Source organism: Musa acuminata, chromosome BXJ1-6 (assembly GCF_036884655.1).
Source record: "Musa acuminata AAA Group cultivar baxijiao chromosome BXJ1-6, Cavendish_Baxijiao_AAA, whole genome shotgun sequence".
In the NCBI taxonomy this organism is placed as follows: domain Eukaryota; kingdom Viridiplantae; phylum Streptophyta; class Magnoliopsida; order Zingiberales; family Musaceae; genus Musa; species Musa acuminata.
The window spans coordinates 18,796,213-18,815,282 of NC_088332.1; the positions used below are offsets into that span (position 1 = coordinate 18,796,213).

Here is a 19,070-nt window from a genome sequence, read left to right on the forward strand (position 1 = left end):
AGAAAGCAACTCTTGCTTCTTGAAATATAAGTTTTGCTAGATGTGCAAGTTAACTTTTTGCTTCTTGAGATAGGCAAGATAGCATTCCTTGGTGATGTTCAATATAGCTAAGTTCTACATCATACAAGCTAGTGAATTTTATAACATTTTAGAACATGCATAATCACCAAAGCATCATAAATTTTAATGATGTGCAAAATTACAAATTTTGCATGATTGCATTTGTGTGTCTTGAGATTTGCAAGATACCACTTCTTGGTGATGTTCAAGATAGCAATTTCTTCTTTTTTGAGAAGTACAATTTTTGTTTTCTTCTTGAATTGTGCAAGCTAGCTCTCTCCCCTTTTGTCATTGTCAAAAAGAAGGGAAAAACCCTTTACATCAATTTTTTAAATCATGACAAATGTTAGTATCAATCTCATTTGTGCATCATTATATTTTCAAATTAAAACATGCACATTTTCAAAACATATAAACTCATTATTATATGCATGATTCCAAATCATCATTTATATTATTTCAATCATTGTTTCACTCATCACTATAGCTTATCATGCATAATATGTAAAACCATCTAACATGATATAAACATTTATTTTTTTAATTTTTTTAAGCATTCATGATACATCATACATTATCATAATAAAAAGCATATGCATCATTCCAAATCATAAATATTTCAAATCATCATGGTCTTAATTTGTCACATTGCATCCTACCATGCATGATCGAAACTTCTCATTTGCATACATCAATATAAATTCATGAATATCTCATGCATTCATATCATCACTTGAGGAATATTGAAAAGAAATAATTGGGTGATGAGATAAATATTTCATGAGTATAAAGAATTGCATAAAAATCATATCATGAATATAAGGAATACAAGTCACAATCATTCAAGAGAAAAATCATCATTCATTTTTAATTCATTCAATTTGATAAATCAAGATCATGATTTTGATAAAACTCATTTCAAATTTAAATCATCAAAATCATTTTTATGGCTCACAAAATTTATAACATAAATAGATTCATGATTTCATTGATAATATATTTTCCCCCTTTTTAAGTGTTTCATTTTAAGTGGTCGATTTCATGTTAGCATGCCTTTTCATTTATGAAAACATGCATCAATTTTTTAAAGCCACTGTTATTATCATGAAAATCGATAATCAAGAATCATCATACATAAAAAATATATACTCATTAATCATAACTTCAAATTAAGCATGATTTCATATACTCAAAATTGAGAAATAACAATGGAAATCAACATGATACACATTATTACTTCTCAACCACATATAGCATGATTTCATAAGGTATTTTTAATCACAATCATTTTGTTTATCATAAACATGCAATTTTCATGATTATTTTCAAAATTACTAGAATGATAAGCATGATTCTTAATTGTTTGTATTTTCATTATAAAATTATTAAACATGTAATTTTCAAGAAAATTAAATAAAAAAGGAAAAATGCTTTAAGCATCATGTAATTTCAAAGTAAATTAAAGGCATTTTGATTACCTCAGCGTCGAAAGGCGTAAAGGCGTAGTTTGCCATCTCGCCTTTGTTGATTTTCTCCTCGTCTTCGGAGGAGCTCGATTCATCCCAATTTTTGTTCTTCTTCTTGCGTTCAAAGCAAGTAGTTCCGTTCTTTTTACTTTTTAATTTTTGTTTCATTTGTAGTTTAAGTTCACCATCACTTGAGCTTATGCTCGAGTGGTCTTCAAATGTTCTATGTCCCAAATCCTTCCTGTTCTTTGGAAGGTGGTTCTCAAGTTCTTCACGTGTATTGCACGTCATTTCATATGTGATCAATGAACCAATTAGTTCTTCAAGTGGAAATTGGTTCAAGTTTTTCGATTCTTGAATAGTAGTTACTTTTGAATCCCAAGTTTTAGAAAGTGAGCGCAAAACTTTGTTAACGAGTTCAAAATCCGAAAAGCTTTTACCAAGTGATTTTAAACCATTGATGACATCCGTAAAACAGGTGTACATGTCAACAACGGTTTCGCTTGGTTTCATATGAAAAAGCTCGAAATCATGCAGTAAAATATTAACTTTCGAGTCTTTGACTCTACTAGTTCCCTCGTGCGTGATTTCAAGAGTGCGCCAAATATCGAAAGCCGTTTCGCACAAAGAAACCCGATTGAACTCATTTTTGTCCAAAGCGCAAAATAAGGCATTCATAGCCTTTGCGTTTAAAGAAAAATACTTCTTCTCTAAATCCGACCATTCGTTCATCGATTTAGAGGAAAGTTGAAAACCGTTTTCAACGATATTCCATAAATCCAGATTTAGAGAAATCAAAAAAACTCTCATTTGAGTTTTCCAATAAGTGTAGTCCAATCCGTAAAGAACGGTGGACGAAAGACCGAAAAACCCTCTTGAAGAGCCATTTCTCTCGGGTGTAAATCCGAAATGAGAAATACCCCGCTCTGATACCAATTGTTAGGATCGAGAGCACTAAGAGGGGGGGGGGGTGAATTAGTGTAGCGGAAATCTTTCAGCGATTAAAAACGAAAGCTGCGTTCGTTCGATAAAAACTATTTTGATGCAAAAGTCGATTCTAAGATTACTTATGATTAAGTGCAGTTTACGTCTAAACACAGTTTGCGTCTAAGCGTAGTTTACGCAGTTTGCGTCTAAATGCAGTTTGCGTCTAAATGCAGATTGCGTCTAAGCGCAGTTTGCATCTAAGTGCAGTTTGCGTCTAAGCTCAGATTACGTCTAAGCGCAGTTTACGTCTAAGCGCAGATTGCGTCTAAGCGCAGTTTGCGTCTAAATGGAATCAAAACGTAAACGTAAACTGCAAAGAAACTCGTTCGTAAAAGCGCAGAAGACAGTTTGCAGTTATAAATAGAATCAAAACATAAATGTAAACTGCAATGTAAAGATCGTACGAAAACACCGATTTACGTCTGAATGCAGATTCGGAAAGATCAGAACTTAGAAACTTGTTCGTAAAAGCGCAGAGAGCAGTAGCTATGTAGGAGGTTTGCAGTAATGATAAAGTGCTCAAAATAAAAGCAAACCAGAGATTTAGAGTGGTTCGGTCAGTCTTGACCTACTCCACTTTTGGCTTCCTCCACCGACGAGGTCACCAACGTCAACTAGAGGCCTTCCTTCAATAGGCGAAGGCCAACTACCCTCTTACAGATTCACTCCTTTTGACGGGCTTAGGAGATAACCCTTACAGAAGTTTTCTCTCCTCTCTTTACAACTCAAACTTGAAGAATAGAAAGAGGAGAACTAGCAGTTTTGAGCTCTAAGAAACACAGAAAGACAGCAAGATTTCGAGTGTGTGTTCTGTGCTTTCAGTGCTGAATGGGTAGGGTATTTATAGGCCCCAACCCAGTTCAAATTTGGAGCTCAAAACGATCAAATCCCGGAATTCCGAGATCAGGCGGTTGCACCTCCTGACTGGAGAGGTTGCACCGCCTGGCAGAGCTCGAAGACTGAGCCTCTGGGCGGTGCCACCTCTATCAGGGGCGGTTGCACCTCTCTGCCAGAGCTTGAAGACCGAGCTCAGGCGGTTGCACCTCCTGACTGGAGAGGTTGCACCGCCTGGCAGAGCTCGAAACTTGAGCTCTAGCGGTGCTACCTCCTGACAGAGGAGGTCGCACCGCCCAGTCTCGCTCGGAGATTGAGCCCTGGGCGGTTACACCTCTTGGCTGGGGCGGTTGCACCGCCCAGTCTCGCTGGGAGACATAGCCTGGGCGGTGCTACCTCCCTGCCTGGGCGGTTGCACCTCCCACAGCAACCTGGGTCCGAATGGGTTGAACCATTCGACCCAATTTGAGTTCTTCAGGGGCCCAATTGCCCCAGGATTAAGCTAATGGGATCACCTCCCATTTCTAACTTAATCAAAGTGCTAACTATGATTATTTCCTAAGACATATTCTGCAGCTTGCTTCGGTGCGTCACTCGCTTCTTTCGGCGAGTTTCCGGCGAACTTCCGTCGATCATCCAATGAACCCTCGGTGATGCTCCTGCGGACTTCCGGCAAACTCCTGGACTGCGACGATCCACTTGGCAAGTTCCGACGAGCTCCTTTGACAAGCTTCTGGACTTCTCGGATTTGTTCCCGCAGAACCTCCGACGATTGTCCGAACTTCCGTCGAGCTCTCGAACTCCCAACGTGATCATTGTCATGACTCCGGCGCAACTCCTGTTGCATGTCTTACTTTCATCGTAGTTAATCCTGCACACTTAAAACAAAAACTTCGATCGAGACAATTAATCCTAAGCAATTAACCAAGTTGTCCGGCATGTCATTGGTCCCTCGACACTTCGTCCGATTCTTCGGCGCATCGTCCTTTCCTGCGGCCTATTGCCCAATCGGCCAGTTGGCTCCGCAACTCCGATATCCTTGGCACAATACCCGCTCTTCTTGGCCCGATGCCCGAGTCCACGGCCCGAAGCCTTCTGTCGATACGTTGACCAATCCACCGGCCCGACGTCCAATCTTCTGACATGTTCCTCCGGCACAACATGATGTTGCTACTTTAATTGTCTCATCCTGATCGAAGCATCCTGCGTCACTCAAAACACAGATTAAATCATAAACATATATCAAGTAGTTTCATCATCAAAATACGAGATTCAACAAGAAGGAGACAAAATCAAATAATCACCACCCTGCACTGTAGTTGTAGTATTATCCTTTGACTCTGTAGACTCCACTTCTTTTCCCTTTTTCTTGTTTTTCTTAGGTTACTTACATTGGTTCTTGTAATGTCCTTTCTCACCACAGTTATAGCAAACAATATCTTTTCTTGATCTTGACTTGCTCCTACCCATACGTGAACTGCTTCTAGACTTTGACCTTCCTCTATTCTCTGAGATAAGTGCCTGTGAATCATTCTGAGATGTTGCTGAACTCTTTCTTCTCAACTCCTCATTCAACAAACTGCTTGTTACTTGACTCATAGTGACAATACCATCTGGCGCAGAATTACTAAGGGAAACCACCAGTGTCTCCCAACTTTCTGGTAATGAACTGAGAATTAACAATGCCTGCAACTCATCATCAAGAGACATTTTCATAAAGGATAACTGGTTAGTAATACTCTGCATTTCATTCAAATGCTCAGCAATAGAAGCACCCTCTCTATATTTTAGGTTCACAAGTTTTCTGATCAAAAAGGCTTTGTTGCCAGCTATTTTTCTTTCATAGAGACTTTCCAATTTTTTCCAAAGAGAATATGCAGAAATTTCAGTAGAAACATGGTGAAAGACACTATCATCAAGCCACTGTCTAATAAACCCAATTGTTTTTCGATCTAACCTCTTCCACTCATCATCTGTCATAGTTGTAGGTTTTGCACTATCCCCCTACAAAGGTCCATACAAATCTTTGCAATACAAGAGATCTTCCATTCTTGATTTCCATATCATCCAATTGTTTCCATTCAAACTAATCATACGAGAAATATTACTGGCCTCCATGTTCAAATACAAAAAATTAAATCACCAAAACCCCGCTCTGATACTAGTTGATGGGGATATAAACAGGAATAACCTTTGTATAGGAACAAATACTAGAAGACCTTAATACGCAGCGGAATAAAATGAAAACACAATCAAACAGAACACCAAGATATACGTGGAAAACCCCTTCAATGTGAAGGGTAAAAACCACGGGGCAAACTAGAGATAATCCACTATGAGAATAATGAATGTACAAATCTCAATCTCTTGCCCAAAACCCTAGCAACAACCATAAGAGAATAACTGGGATACAAGGATCACGTCACTGCCCACAATATCTAAAACCTCCCAAGTAATCACAGCAAGAGCCTACTGTAGATTTGATCTAACCTGAGATGAGAACACTGCTAGATGATTGTGAACAGTCTCTCTGCGTTGTCCTTGTCTTCTTCCCTTTCTTTCTCTTCCTTTTCTGCCTTGTTCTCCTTCTTCTCTTTGGAATCTCGTGGCCCCAAAGATCTACCTCGTTGCTGCCTTTTTATAGCTTTAATCTGCCTCTAAAACGCAGCCACCACACCCCCCTAATCTTAATTAGGGTTAGGTTAAAAGGGGGTGTAGGCTGTGGGCTGATAAAGCCCACATGGGCTGAATATGGGCCATCAACCCAACACCATCCTCTTTGTTGGATGAAATACTTACTCTACCTTCGACTCTCTACATACATAATGAATACCATACAATATGAGACGATCTATAAGAAGTGAAACAACAAAAGTATTATATATTTTTTTTTTCTTTTATCAAATTTGATGCACTTGAGATGATTTTAATATTTAACCACAACACTTTGATTCTTATGTAAAAATGTACAATAATATTGCATTACCAATCATCCCTCGAGCTTAAACTTCTCTCAGCGCTACATCAGGTTGGATTGGAGAGCTCTTGGCATTTAAGATAGCCATTGAATCCAACTGCTATTGGTTTTCTTAATGATTTTTCTTTTGTTATTCCTACTCATTCAAATTGTTTATGGCATCAAAATAAAGGAAATAGATGTCCATTATCACCACACAGGTCTTTCTCATCAGCTTTTGTTTATTTATTTGTTCTTATGTTGCTACTGGTTCTTTGCTTGGATTTTGTGTTGTGCATGCATAACGTGTAAAATAAATAACCCCAAGTCAAGGTTGCATATTGATAGCAACCCGGAGGATTTCCTTAAGGATTTCCTCAAACTATACGAGGAAATATCTCTACTATGTTGAAGGAAATTCTTTAATTTGTTAAGGAAAATCTTACATCCTAACCTGTATAAATAGGAGAGGGACTGAGGGAAATCCTCCATCCTAACATGTATAAATAGAAGAGGAACATGTGAATACAATAAAGCTTTTTCAATAAAACTTTTTCAATAAAACTTTTTTAATAATTCTTCTTTATCTTCTATTCTTTTCAACACATATGATTAATCTTCTCGAGATTTACCAATTATGTGGCTTAAGCTTTCACTTACACATCATTTTATCAACCTGAATCTTCTTTTCAACTTGGTAAAATGATATCAGTGCCTAGTCATCGATCTATCTGCCACTGATTTAATAAGTTGTAAAGATTGTAGGAGACACTGATGAAGTATAAAAATTCTTCCTGGTTTTCTCTTGGAGCAATAAAAGGTCCTCATTGGAACCCTAAAACATGATGCCAACATCTACAACAAATTTCTGTGTATTGAAGATTAGCTAACAAAATAGAATATGTTGAATGCACCAAAGGTTGGATTATTGTATTCATAACCATGCAGCATTTCTTTGAGCTCATAAACTCCTGTGGTCCTAAAAGAGATGAGATAAAAACAATCGATCTGAGGCAACTGGTTTATGTTCGTCTGCCCACACACAAAAAAAAGGAGAACAACGTTGGTACTTTGGTCAATCTTCTTAATCACACTTCTGAAGGTATCAATTATTATACAAAGTGCTTGAATAATTAATGGCAATTTTTTGTTTGGCTTAACAAAATGTATTCCTGCATGTCTTTTATTTTTTCTTTTTGGGGATTGCAAATATTTTTGGATTTCTGAACTGTTTTCCACAAGAAATTGAAGCATGGAAAAAGTTCAATATAAAGGAAAAGTACCTACAGATTGCAACTCGATTATTTTATAAATATCTCATACGTTTTTAAGCTTTTATGGGGATATAATGTGAGAAAATACTTAGATTTCTCTAGTAAATTTAGAAAGGATGATAAACTTGTTTGAGGTTTATGAGAGGAAGCGTAAAAAAAGGATATATGATTAAGTTTAGGTTAACTTAGGGAATTTATTTATGGTTTAATCTCACAGGATGAAGAAGAATCTAAGTTTTTTTTCTCTATGAACACAAGTAAATAGTGTTGAACCACATAAATTTTATCTCGATTATTGTGGGTATATGTTTTATTATTGATTCTTTGGATTGTTCTTTTAGTATTAATTGCCGAGGTAGATGTCATCAATCGTCAATGACCATTGTAAGCTAAACAAAGTTTTTGTTCTAGTTGTAATTCGGTAGCACCCTAATCTGCCATATATTTGCCTTCTTCTACTGGAAACGCTTTGTTTTATGTGGCTTTTATAAATAATATTGTCTCGTTTCTGCTGGAACTTTATGACCACTTTTTGTTCTCTTTTAAACCAAAATATAATATTAATCTGCGATAACTGTTCATGGAATTGATGCCCGAAAGATGGCCAGTAGAATTCTCTTATTAGTCAACATGTTTTCTTGTGAGAAAGTGGATTCATTCTGAAACATCCGAGGCTCAACTTGGTTCTTTCTTGGCCACAGGCAACGATGTGAAGCAACATGTGAACTGTCCATTGCTACTTATAATAATACATCAGCAGAAAGATGAATCTGTTTTGAGGTTACATTCAAGCATTCAATATTGCACCGCTATTTTGAGACAGCTCCGACACTGATTCACTTGGGGGTGAAAGCCTGCAATGCAAAGTGAAAGATCAGAGAGATACGTGCATGGATTTGCTGGACAGGAGGAAGACGAAGAGTGTCCACAACTTACAGCGAACACTGTTGCATGGCCAGGATCGGCGAGGTGGGCGAAGAGGTTGTCGATGGGACCCGTGCCGGTGTAGATGGCTTGGAACCACGCCCCCATCACCGCCAGCATCGCGAGCCTCCCGTTCTTGATCTCCTTGGTCCTTAGCTCCTTGACCTTCTCCGGCGAGCCACTGCCCCAGCCGAGGGGGTCGAACCAGAAGCCGCCGGGGTAGCCGACGTCGGTGCCGGTGAGCTTGTTGTTGGGGAAGATGGGGTCGGTGTTGACGCACCCGGGCTTGATGATGTCCGCCCACCGCCTCCCCTCGGCCCATCCGATCAAGATGAGCTCGATGACGAAGAGGGTGGTGGTGTCGGTGAAGTACTCCAGCTGGCCGGCGGTGTACCATGAAGGGGTGTTGAGGATGCCGATCTTTGTGAGGAATTCCGGGATGAAGATCCCGGCGGCTCCCAGCATCGCCCACCGGCAGTGGACGATCTCCGCCTGCTGGTTCCACCTCAGGCTCTCAGGGTCGGATCCAAGGCCCAGGGGATCAAAGCCGAAGTCTCCGGGGAGGCTGCATGCGTCAGCAAGGAACAAGCGGAATCAAGATTAACTCCATGTGAGTGGAGAGATGACGAGGAGAAAGGGAGCGACGACTTCACCTGCCGTCCAGCCATGGCGGAGGGGTGCTGCCTGGGAACCAAAGCGGTCTCTCAGGCACAGCTGCAGCGGACACCGAGAAGGCCCGGCGAGCAGTTTTTGTCGCCCATTTTCCCTGCCTCACCTTCCTTCCTCCACCAAGGAACGATGCCTTGGTCGCGGCAAGAGCAGCTCCATTCTTCTGAGAACTGAAGCAAATCCATTGGAAGCTTAGAAGGACATCAACCAGAAGGAGATAGGAATCCCAACAAGCAATGACATGAGAACAGAAAGAAAGGTCAGCAGCGGATCCTCAGTTCAACCATGGCAACAACATATACTTGCGTTGCTCGAGGACAAGTGTATAGTTACAGAGTATAAGATCTTGCCTGGCGACTGCTGCAACTGCAGAGGAGGAAGCACAGACGGAAGCCATGGAGGAAGCTCTCTCCGATCTCTGGTTCTGGTAATAGCGAGAGGAGGAGAACGGGAGGCACCCGTTTAATGCACGGAATGGGCTTATCTTGGAGAGATAGGATGGCGGCTTCCTGAGGCTCTTATCTCGCGACATGTGGAAGAGGGAATCCAAGTCTTGGCTCCAAAATCATCATCACGGTTGACGTGGATATGCCATTGCGCGTCAGCCACCCAATTATTAGGCTTTCTGCTGTCCAAAAGATCTGGAAATTTGATTGGAGTAAGAAAGAAGAAGAAGAAGAAACGGAGGAGGACCTCAAAAATGAGAGAGGGCTTGGCCCCATCAATGAATCAATCAGACCACAATCGGGATCATCAACTGCCAATGGATTTCCTTGCAACACCATTTCACTCGATCTAACCTGACCTAATCCGACTCATTAACACCTCTGTTGGTAGCTCTTGTTGCATAATTAATTAATTAATAGGATATAAATAAGGTCTTTAGTTGATGATACACGTCAGATTTGAGTTGAGACAAGAGCAGTGTCGAGTGGGTTCTGAGTGGTCCACAAGAGATCGGCTTGGGTTTCCATCGTAATCGTAGTGGATACGTGGGCACGATCTCAGTGGCCCAAATAACTACTGCAGAACTCTAAGACACTGCAACATTCATCGGGCTGTATAGTCGGCAAATTTCACTTGCACCAGAAACTGTCAAGACTCGAGGTTTTTGAGTCATTTATCCATGTCACGGATTGATAGAGTGAGTTGACAGTCTCCCTTTGTGGCTCATACCTACCGCATATAATTGGAAAATAAATTAGAAGCTCATGCTCACATTGCACGACGACAGAAAGCAAATGCGACAATCTCAAAGCTGCTACCAGCCCTCAGAGACGGCTCTCAGGTCTCGACTGACCGTCTAGCGAGCCAGCTAAGAAAGCTTAATAAATCATCGCAAATCAATCAGCAGTATAAAATTCGTAAACATTTTCCAGATAACAGCAAATGGATTATAAGCCACATTATATTCCATGCAATAATTAATAGTCCTGGAAAGCGCCTCTGCAAGAAAGGTAACACTAACTTTGTTCAGCCTTTTAACTGCAACACGGCCATCTCTTGTACCCAGCGGTCTCTGCGATGTGACGTTCAGAATAGTCGAACAAGGTAAAACTAAATTAATGAACCAACTGCAACAGGGTCATCTCTCGTAGCCCAGCAGTCTCTGTGATGAACAGAGTAGTCCAATTGTCCATTAAAATAGATCTATAAATCTAAGAGAAGAGAATTATCTAGTTCTTCGACGGATAAGGCTTATTCTTCTGAACAATAATAAAAGGTACGTATCGTAGTATTATTAGATCTAATGTATTTGATTTTAATTTTAAAATAAAAATTTTTCTACATTACAAACAGCATGATTATATGTTAACAATTGGCATCAGAGCATAGATTCTTGAGATCAAATATATTAGATCTATTATTTTTATTTATGATGCTTGAATGATCCATATTTCATCGATTATTTTATTGTTTGCTTGCTGGCATTGTTAGATTTGTTGTAAATGCAATCTTCAATAATCGTGAAGTAGCAATGGTCACCGCCAACCTTGCTGTGTACAACCAACAAATCTACTGTGTTGGGCAACATGCGCACCGCAACGGTTTAGATGGGCAACGTGCGCACTACAGCACAGCAGGTGACGGTCGCACACGGCCAGCATCACGCCCATGCAACGGTCGCACGAGGGCATGCGTCCATGCGACAGCCACACGCGAGTAAGCCGCATCCAGGCGACGACCGCTTATGTGTAGAAGTCGCGACTAAACGGCAGCCGCGCATAGGCAGGAGCCACTCACCGGCAGCGGTCATGCACGGCTAGGCTGTGCCAAGGCGACTGCCACGCGTGGCAAGAACCACCGCAGCGGTCACGTGCTAGCAGAGGCAGCCCTGTGGCCGCAGCGACGTGGCAACGCTGCACATGCAAAGGTGACGACGCTGCAGATCAGATTTTTAGACAAAATCACAGTTTTGCCCTAAGGTTTCTCTTTGGTCAAATTATAACTTTACCCTTATTTATTTTATTAATATCCTTTAATTCTTTTGATAGTTCTGTCCTTTACGAATCTCATAATTCTAGTTTATATCCTTTCAATTATTTATAATTTTACCCTTATAAATTTGAGAATTCTAATTTATATTCTCAATTATAAAATTGATAAATATGATTTATTATAATTATGATTGAATTTAACCATGATTATATTTTGATTATTTGTTTGGATTTAATTTTTGATTAAAAAACTATAAATTAGATTTTTTTTTATAGTTTTCTCATATGAATTATTGATTATATTTTAACATGTGGTAAATAAAACCTAATTATCATTTTTGGATATTCATTTGATTATTCACATGTATATATTTTTTAAAATTATGAAATAATATTTATCTTTCACATAAATGTATGATTTATATGTTATCATAATTATCATTTTTTTTACTAATTAATGTTTAATAATTATTATTGTTGTTATTTATAATTTATGAATAACTATTTATGAATATTATGAATATTATTTATAATTTATCTTTATAAGTTTTATCTATCGATAGTTGTCAAATTAGCCTAGGATGATAGACTTTTGAGACGTGAATTACAATAAAGGTCTTATCATTTATAGGATATTTTATATTATATTTTTGTATTGGTCGTACAGCCACCAAAGTGACTTGGACTAATAATTTATAAAATACATTATGAAATTAGTCCTAAATGATATTAAATAAAATAATATTTATAATGACAACATGAATCAAGATAAAAAAAATTTAGTGAATATTATTTGTAATTTATCTTCCTATGTTTTATATGATCGGTAACTACCAAAGTAGCTTGGGATAATAGGCTATGTGATATGAATTACAATAAAGTTCTTGTTATTTATGGGATATTTTAGATTATATTTTATCTTTTTGTATTGGTCATACAGCCACCAAAGTGACTTGAACCAATAATCTATAAAATATATTATGGAATTAATCCTAAATGATATTAAATAAAATAATATTCACTGGCACATATAATTAGGAGATTAAGATAATCTCAAAGGAGAATATATTTCAAATAGTTGTGTGATGAGATAGGATGATACTGTTTTAGATATCCTTGCAGTTTATGGTTGTATACCCAAATGTAACAATACTATTTCACAAGAATGGTATCAATCCTCCATAAATGATCTTGAGTGAATACTAAATATGTCAATATTTTATCCAAAGGTGAAATATAGATGATATCAATAGTTCATCATATTTTAGAAACACAAAGAATTAATGTTATATTATTACAGTGGTATTTCCTTCATTATATTTTTATAATTATCTTTATATTTTTTTTAAAAATAAATGGCTTGAGCATATACAAGTTGCATTGAGTGAGTGAGACCTTGGCCATATTAATTGAATAGAATACAAACTTAATTACTAAAAGTTTTGTGGAATAAATAATTGAGATGATTGATCTAGAAAGGTATGAAAGACTCAATTCTATGATACTTAGATTCAGTACAGTTTACAACTAGCACATGAGAATATCTAAATATCAATTTAAATTTTCTGATAAATCATTAGTTGACACCTTAAAATGATAGCATTTGAGGAATTCAAAATTATATCCTCAATATAAATGATAAAATTATAAGGTTAAGAATCATAATATTTTGAGTACTACTTAGAGAATATGTAACACTAAAATAAGAATGAAGTATAAGTCACATGAGTTTATAATTACTATATAAACTCATAAAAAAAATCTTTACAATAGAGTGTTACTTTAGTAACAAATCAAATGTAAAAAAAGAGGTATAGATATAATCTTTATATAGTTCAAATCAAATGTTATAGAAATTATTTTCTAATACTTAATGGATTAATTTGATGCTTCAATATATGCTACCAATTATAGATATTTATTAAAAAAATATATAGGGGGATAAAACTAAAAGAGAATGAGATATTCATCATTATAGGGAATCATCTTAAAGTGAAAGTAATATTAGTTTGTATTTATTGTCTACATCTAAAGATGATTCATTTAATAGATCTTGAGGATCCATACTATATTCTTATAATTTTGAGAATTTGGGTTCTACCTAGAATTATTAGAATATTATTTTCCTTTTGGTGGTTGTAAATTTACTATGATTCAATAAAAACTAACCTTTGAATTTTATATAATATTCTATACATAATTAATATAAATATTAAGTTTACAATGATCCTATAATTAAAAATTAAAATAAAATATAGTTTTATAAACTCCTTGAGATTATGCTTATATTTGTAGGTCACTCTATGTTTTCGTCTCTTTAAAGAGATATATTTTATCACCATATAAATAACCTGTTAAGATATGATTATATATATCTAATTCATGTAAAGTCTAGACCGTTCACACTATATAAATGAACTCGAGAGATAATTAGATAGAAAAGTCAAGATCATCATATCTGACAAGGGTGATAAATTTTATGATATTTATGATGAACCCAATTATAATTCTAATTCTTTTGCTAGATTCTTGAAAAAATAAGGTATATGTGTTTAATATGATTTACCAAATGTGTTACGACATAATATGATTGCTGAAAGATATAATTGTATCTTTATAGATATAGTTATCAACGTGAGAAGAAGCTCCAAGAACAACTATGTATTTTTGAATTGTATTCTTAGTAACTAAATTATATGACTTCTTTTAAGATATGAAATGATAGGAAACTTAACTTAAGATATTTACATATTTAAGATTTTCCTATAGAGATAAAGAACTTCAGCTCACATAAAAAAAAAAATATTTAATAATTATTTCTAAATATTTTATTATCTATTCAGAAAAGTTTAAAAGGATACTCTAATTATAATACGAGGACAATTAAATTTGATAATATAAGATTCCTATAAAATAACGAATCAAAGGAAGTGAAAATTTAGAAATTCAATTTTGATATAGAGGATATACAAGTTGATACTCCTTTATTATTCGAGAGATGGTTGTTACTCAAATCATTAAATGTTTTGATAAAAGTGAACAATAAAATAATATTACTAAACTCTCACACTATATTGATATCGCTGTTAATGGTTTTGTAGAATAACCATAATTGACAATCTTGGGAGTATCTCAAAAGGAAATGAATCCTATCATTTATGTTTATTATGTGGCATATCTATAAGAATTATATTATGATATAAGAATCATAATGGATCCCTTATTATTTTTAAAAAGTAATGATTCTGAAAAATAATATGATGTAATAAAACAAGAGTTAAAATTAATAACCAAAATGATGTTTGATAAATTTATTGAATTATCCAATAATTATAAAAGAGTCTATTATATAAATGTGACTCAAAAGACAATGTCGAATGATATAATGGTCAGACTTGTGGTTAAAAGTTTTACTTATAAAAAATATATTGATCATAATGAGATATTTAGTTTTTAATGAACTCGTTAAGAATCATGGCATTAGTGACTCATTATGAGTTTGAATTATATCATAATAATATTAAAATATATTTTTTAAGATATAGTTTTATATGGGTTACTCTAAATGATTTACAAAGAAAATGAAAAAAAAAATAAAGTTTGGCATGCAAATTCAAGAATCCATTTATGACCTTAAACAAGCTTCAAGATAATGATATATAAAGGTTCTTGATATCATTATTTTCATATTTATGGAAAATACTATTGATCAGTATTTATATCAATATTAATAATATAAGATGTCTCATTCATATCAACCATATTAAAACTCTTAGTGACAAATTTCTTGATTTAGTATAATAAACCAAGATCACTATTGATAAAGCAAAATATTATCCATATACAAGATCAATAGGAGCAAGTTTATTATATTGATCTTGTATATGGATAATATTTTGCTTTATCAATAGTGATCTTGGTTTATTATACTAAATCAAGAAATTTGTCACTAAGAGTTTTAATATGGTTGATATGAATGAGACATCTTATATTATTAATATTGAGTAATTCAATGATAGACCTGTGAAGATTGTCTTAGAAATAATATATCAATCGAGTTTTGAAAAGATTTAATATATATCTTTGTTCAGTAAATCATAAAAGTAAAATTTTAGTCAATAAGAAATACTTTAAAATGACTTAAAAAGAATTAGATAAAGAAAATATTATTTATATATGCGTAGTTGGAAGTCTATGTTCAAGCTTGTGTCAGAATAGATATTAGTTTTACAATTAAAATACTCGGTATATATTAAAGTTTCCTAGAAGAAAAAACACTAAATGACTGCAAAGAAAGTAATAAGATATCCGGAAGGAACAAAGGATTATATGCTCACAGGTATGAAATTATACCTGCTTGAAATGATAGTATTTTTCAGATGCTGATTGTATAAATTATCTTGATAATAGGAAGTCCACCTTACGGTTAATATCTATATCAATTATAGGGATAATTTATTATTATTAATAATAGAAGTTGATTTTGTTGAGGCCACTAATCAAACTTTTTGACTATGATATTTTAACTTAGGATTTGGTGTAGTCAGACTCAATTGTCAAGTCGTTGAAGATATCTTATGATAGTAATTTTTCTTCTCTAATAATGACAAGTACTATTGCATTTCTATGCATTATAGTATAAAATACTTGATGGTTAGAGAAGAGGAGTCTAGAAACATCCAATGTTAATTAATTACTTGAGTTTCATTATATTAATTGCTGATCCATTCACTTAGGACTTACAGCCTAAAGTATTTTGAAAGAACATGTTCTTATGATTGAGTTTGTAAGCAACCCATAAAGAATATAGTGATACATGTTTAAGTAGATTCTATAATTGACATTCTTGCTTACGTACTTAAAGTTATTTGTTTTTACTATCCTGTTCACAATTATGTATGTACATATTATGGTTGAATGTGATGATAGGATTGTCTTGACAAGACAAATTATATGGGTCATTTTGGATTACATTAAGAAAGGTTAATAGTGTTGTGGTACATAGAAGGAAGTGTGATACTTATGACATACAACCGCTATGACTTGTATTATTAGTCAGACTTAATGTAGTATTATTGTATTTATTGGTCTTATTGATTTATTTTTAAAAATTCATATACGTGTATATAGTTTTTCTAAAATTTTAGAATCCAATTGGGTCAAATTATTTTTAAATAAATTTTATTATATATTTTTTATTTTAAGTTTTTTTATCTTATTAATTAATGAGCAAAATGGGAGAATGTTAGATTATATGACCCTATTTAATTAGGTAAAATATATTATAAATATGATTGGATTCTGATTATGGTTATTGGCCAACAGAAAAGAAGTTCATGTTAAAGTAGGATTCATTCGGAGATAACCTTGATGGGAGAAACTCTCCTAATAACTTATCCTAAACCCTTTGCTCTCGCCTATAAATAGACATGACCTCTAGGAGCTAAACAGATACATCTCATAGAAGATGCAATTGAAGGTTTACAATCTCTCTTAACCATCAATTTAAGTAGTCCTGTGAGAGGATAGGAAGAGATAGAAGGATCTAGTTCTCCTTGCAGATTGGTATCTCATATCCGACGATGGGGCGCCTGTAAATTAGACAAAGTTTATTCTTTTAAACAATAATAAAATATACGTATCGTAATATTATTAGATCTAATTTTATTTTATTATAAAGATTACAAATTTTATGCTAACACCAACTAGATAAAGTCATAGCAAGAACAAATAAATCAGGTTCTCAATTGCTCCAAGAAACATCATGCTTACTAAAAAAATTCAACCACCGGGAGAAAGTTCAAAATCTACAAAATAAACGTCAACTCTAATAAAGTTAAAATCTATTTAGTGTGTGGATCAAAAAATAATTGAAAGGATCCCCACTATAATAATGAAAAGAGTAGATGAGTATTTATATTTTTTTATATGTATTTAAAAAACAAAGATTTGAATGGATATACAATTGTAGAATGTTCTGGATATTTGATAAATAATAAATAAAAATTATATTTTAAATATGTATCAATATAAGTGTTGTTTGATATAATTATATTCAAAAGAATAAATTTATTCTTATAATATTTTTAATATTTATTCGAAAGTAAATACATATTTTTATTTAATAAGTAAATAAATAAATGAATGTATATAATCTTAATAAAAGATTTTTATGACCCATATATATAATAAATAAATAAAAGGTATAATCACATAAATAAATATAAAATAATTTTTTAAAAATAAATAAATAAAATTTTAACTTATATAAATCATATTGATTTTTCACTAAGTCATATTGACAATCTTATGATTTTAGATAATATCATAAGATACTTTGAGAATTAAAAAAATTATATTAGTATCCACAAATATTGTAATACTAATGTTACCTCCAGATAAGATCAACATTTAAGCATTTATACTGCAGCATCGAAGCCAAATATGATTTGAAAAAATCTATGAAGTACCAATTTACAAACGAAAATTTATATTGAACCTTCAATATATATTCCAAATGTTTTCCCAAAAACACCCTATTAATTATATGTAAAGAATCAAGCCACATGTACGGTTGAACATCTTAATAAGCAATTTTTGGGTAACTAATTTTGGCATACATAAGAGAAGTTATAATGTTGTAAAGTTAACCGCTAAAAGTATCCAATGCTGCAATCAGCATTATCAACCAATATACCAAAAAGAATATGGTGAATAAAGACCTACCCTTTTTCTTTTCTTTTTTTGGGTTCATATCGCCATTGTAATGATCTTAGATCACTTTGTCTCCGACATAAACTACCCATGGTCTGCATGCGCTGGTTGTTCTGCAGTCTGAGGTGCTGGTGGACTTGAGGCCCAGGGCACATTTGCAGTAATCTGAGAAGGATCGAGAGATGGCAGTGGTAAGGTGGAACTGCAGAATGATAAGGTGCATAAGCATAATGAGGTGGTGGATATGCAGGTTGAACATTTGGAGCAATAGAGCTGCGGTAGATGCCGTTGGACACAGGCAGCGTCACTGCAGCACTATCCTTCGACTTCACTAGTAGTGACAGCTTGAGGAGCAGAGCCGGGAGGAACGGTCTGCATGATACACCATAAGAAGGAACAGGAGTATACACGGCAGAACCAGGTGGCGGAGGAATTCGCCCACCATTTACATATTGCTGAGAAAAGGTAACGTCCAGCTGATGCAGCATCCCAAGGGCCTGGAGCATACGGAGAAGGTGGCTCCACAGGAGCCGGAGGGCCTGGAGGCACTCTGCAGGCTTAGGCGGCTTACCCGCCACTCGCACAGGTAAAACTCTTCCTTCTATATGATAGCCATTCATCGTAGCAATTGGCTGACTAGCCATTGTAACATCGGCATACTTAACAAAGCCATAACCTTTACTCAACAAGCCTGTAGTCCGATACTTGATGACCTTCGCCCCATCACATTACCTACAAATGTAGTCCC

At 34.9% G+C, this 19,070-nt stretch overlaps 1 protein-coding gene across 1 annotated transcript; it reads right to left on the minus strand.

The window, feature by feature from the left end:
- Positions 1-8,287: 8,287 nt before the first annotated feature.
- Positions 8,288-9,717, minus strand: LOC135676579 (chlorophyll a-b binding protein 7, chloroplastic-like). Its single transcript, XM_065187912.1, has 4 exons — positions 9,521-9,717; positions 9,155-9,340; positions 8,514-9,066; positions 8,288-8,431 (listed from the first exon to the last, which is right to left on the minus strand). The coding sequence occupies exons 1-4, from the start codon at positions 9,700-9,702 to the stop codon at positions 8,414-8,416; spliced, it is 939 nt and encodes a 312-aa protein (XP_065043984.1). The 5' UTR covers positions 9,703-9,717; the 3' UTR covers positions 8,288-8,413.
- Positions 9,718-19,070: the final 9,353 nt, after the last annotated feature.

Excerpts from the sequence above, each read along its gene's own strand:
- LOC135676579 (XM_065187912.1), bottom strand. The coding sequence starts at position 9,702 with ATGTCGCGAGATAAGAGCCTCAGGAAGCCGCCATCCTATCTCTCCAAG. Across the intron at positions 9,341-9,520 it reads GCAGTTGCAGCAGTCGCCAG|TTCTCAGAAGAATGGAGCTG; the intron begins GCAAGATCTTAT and ends GATTTGCTTCAG. Across the intron at positions 9,067-9,154 it reads CCGCCATGGCTGGACGGCAG|CCTCCCCGGAGACTTCGGCT; the intron begins GTGAAGTCGTCG and ends TGACGCATGCAG.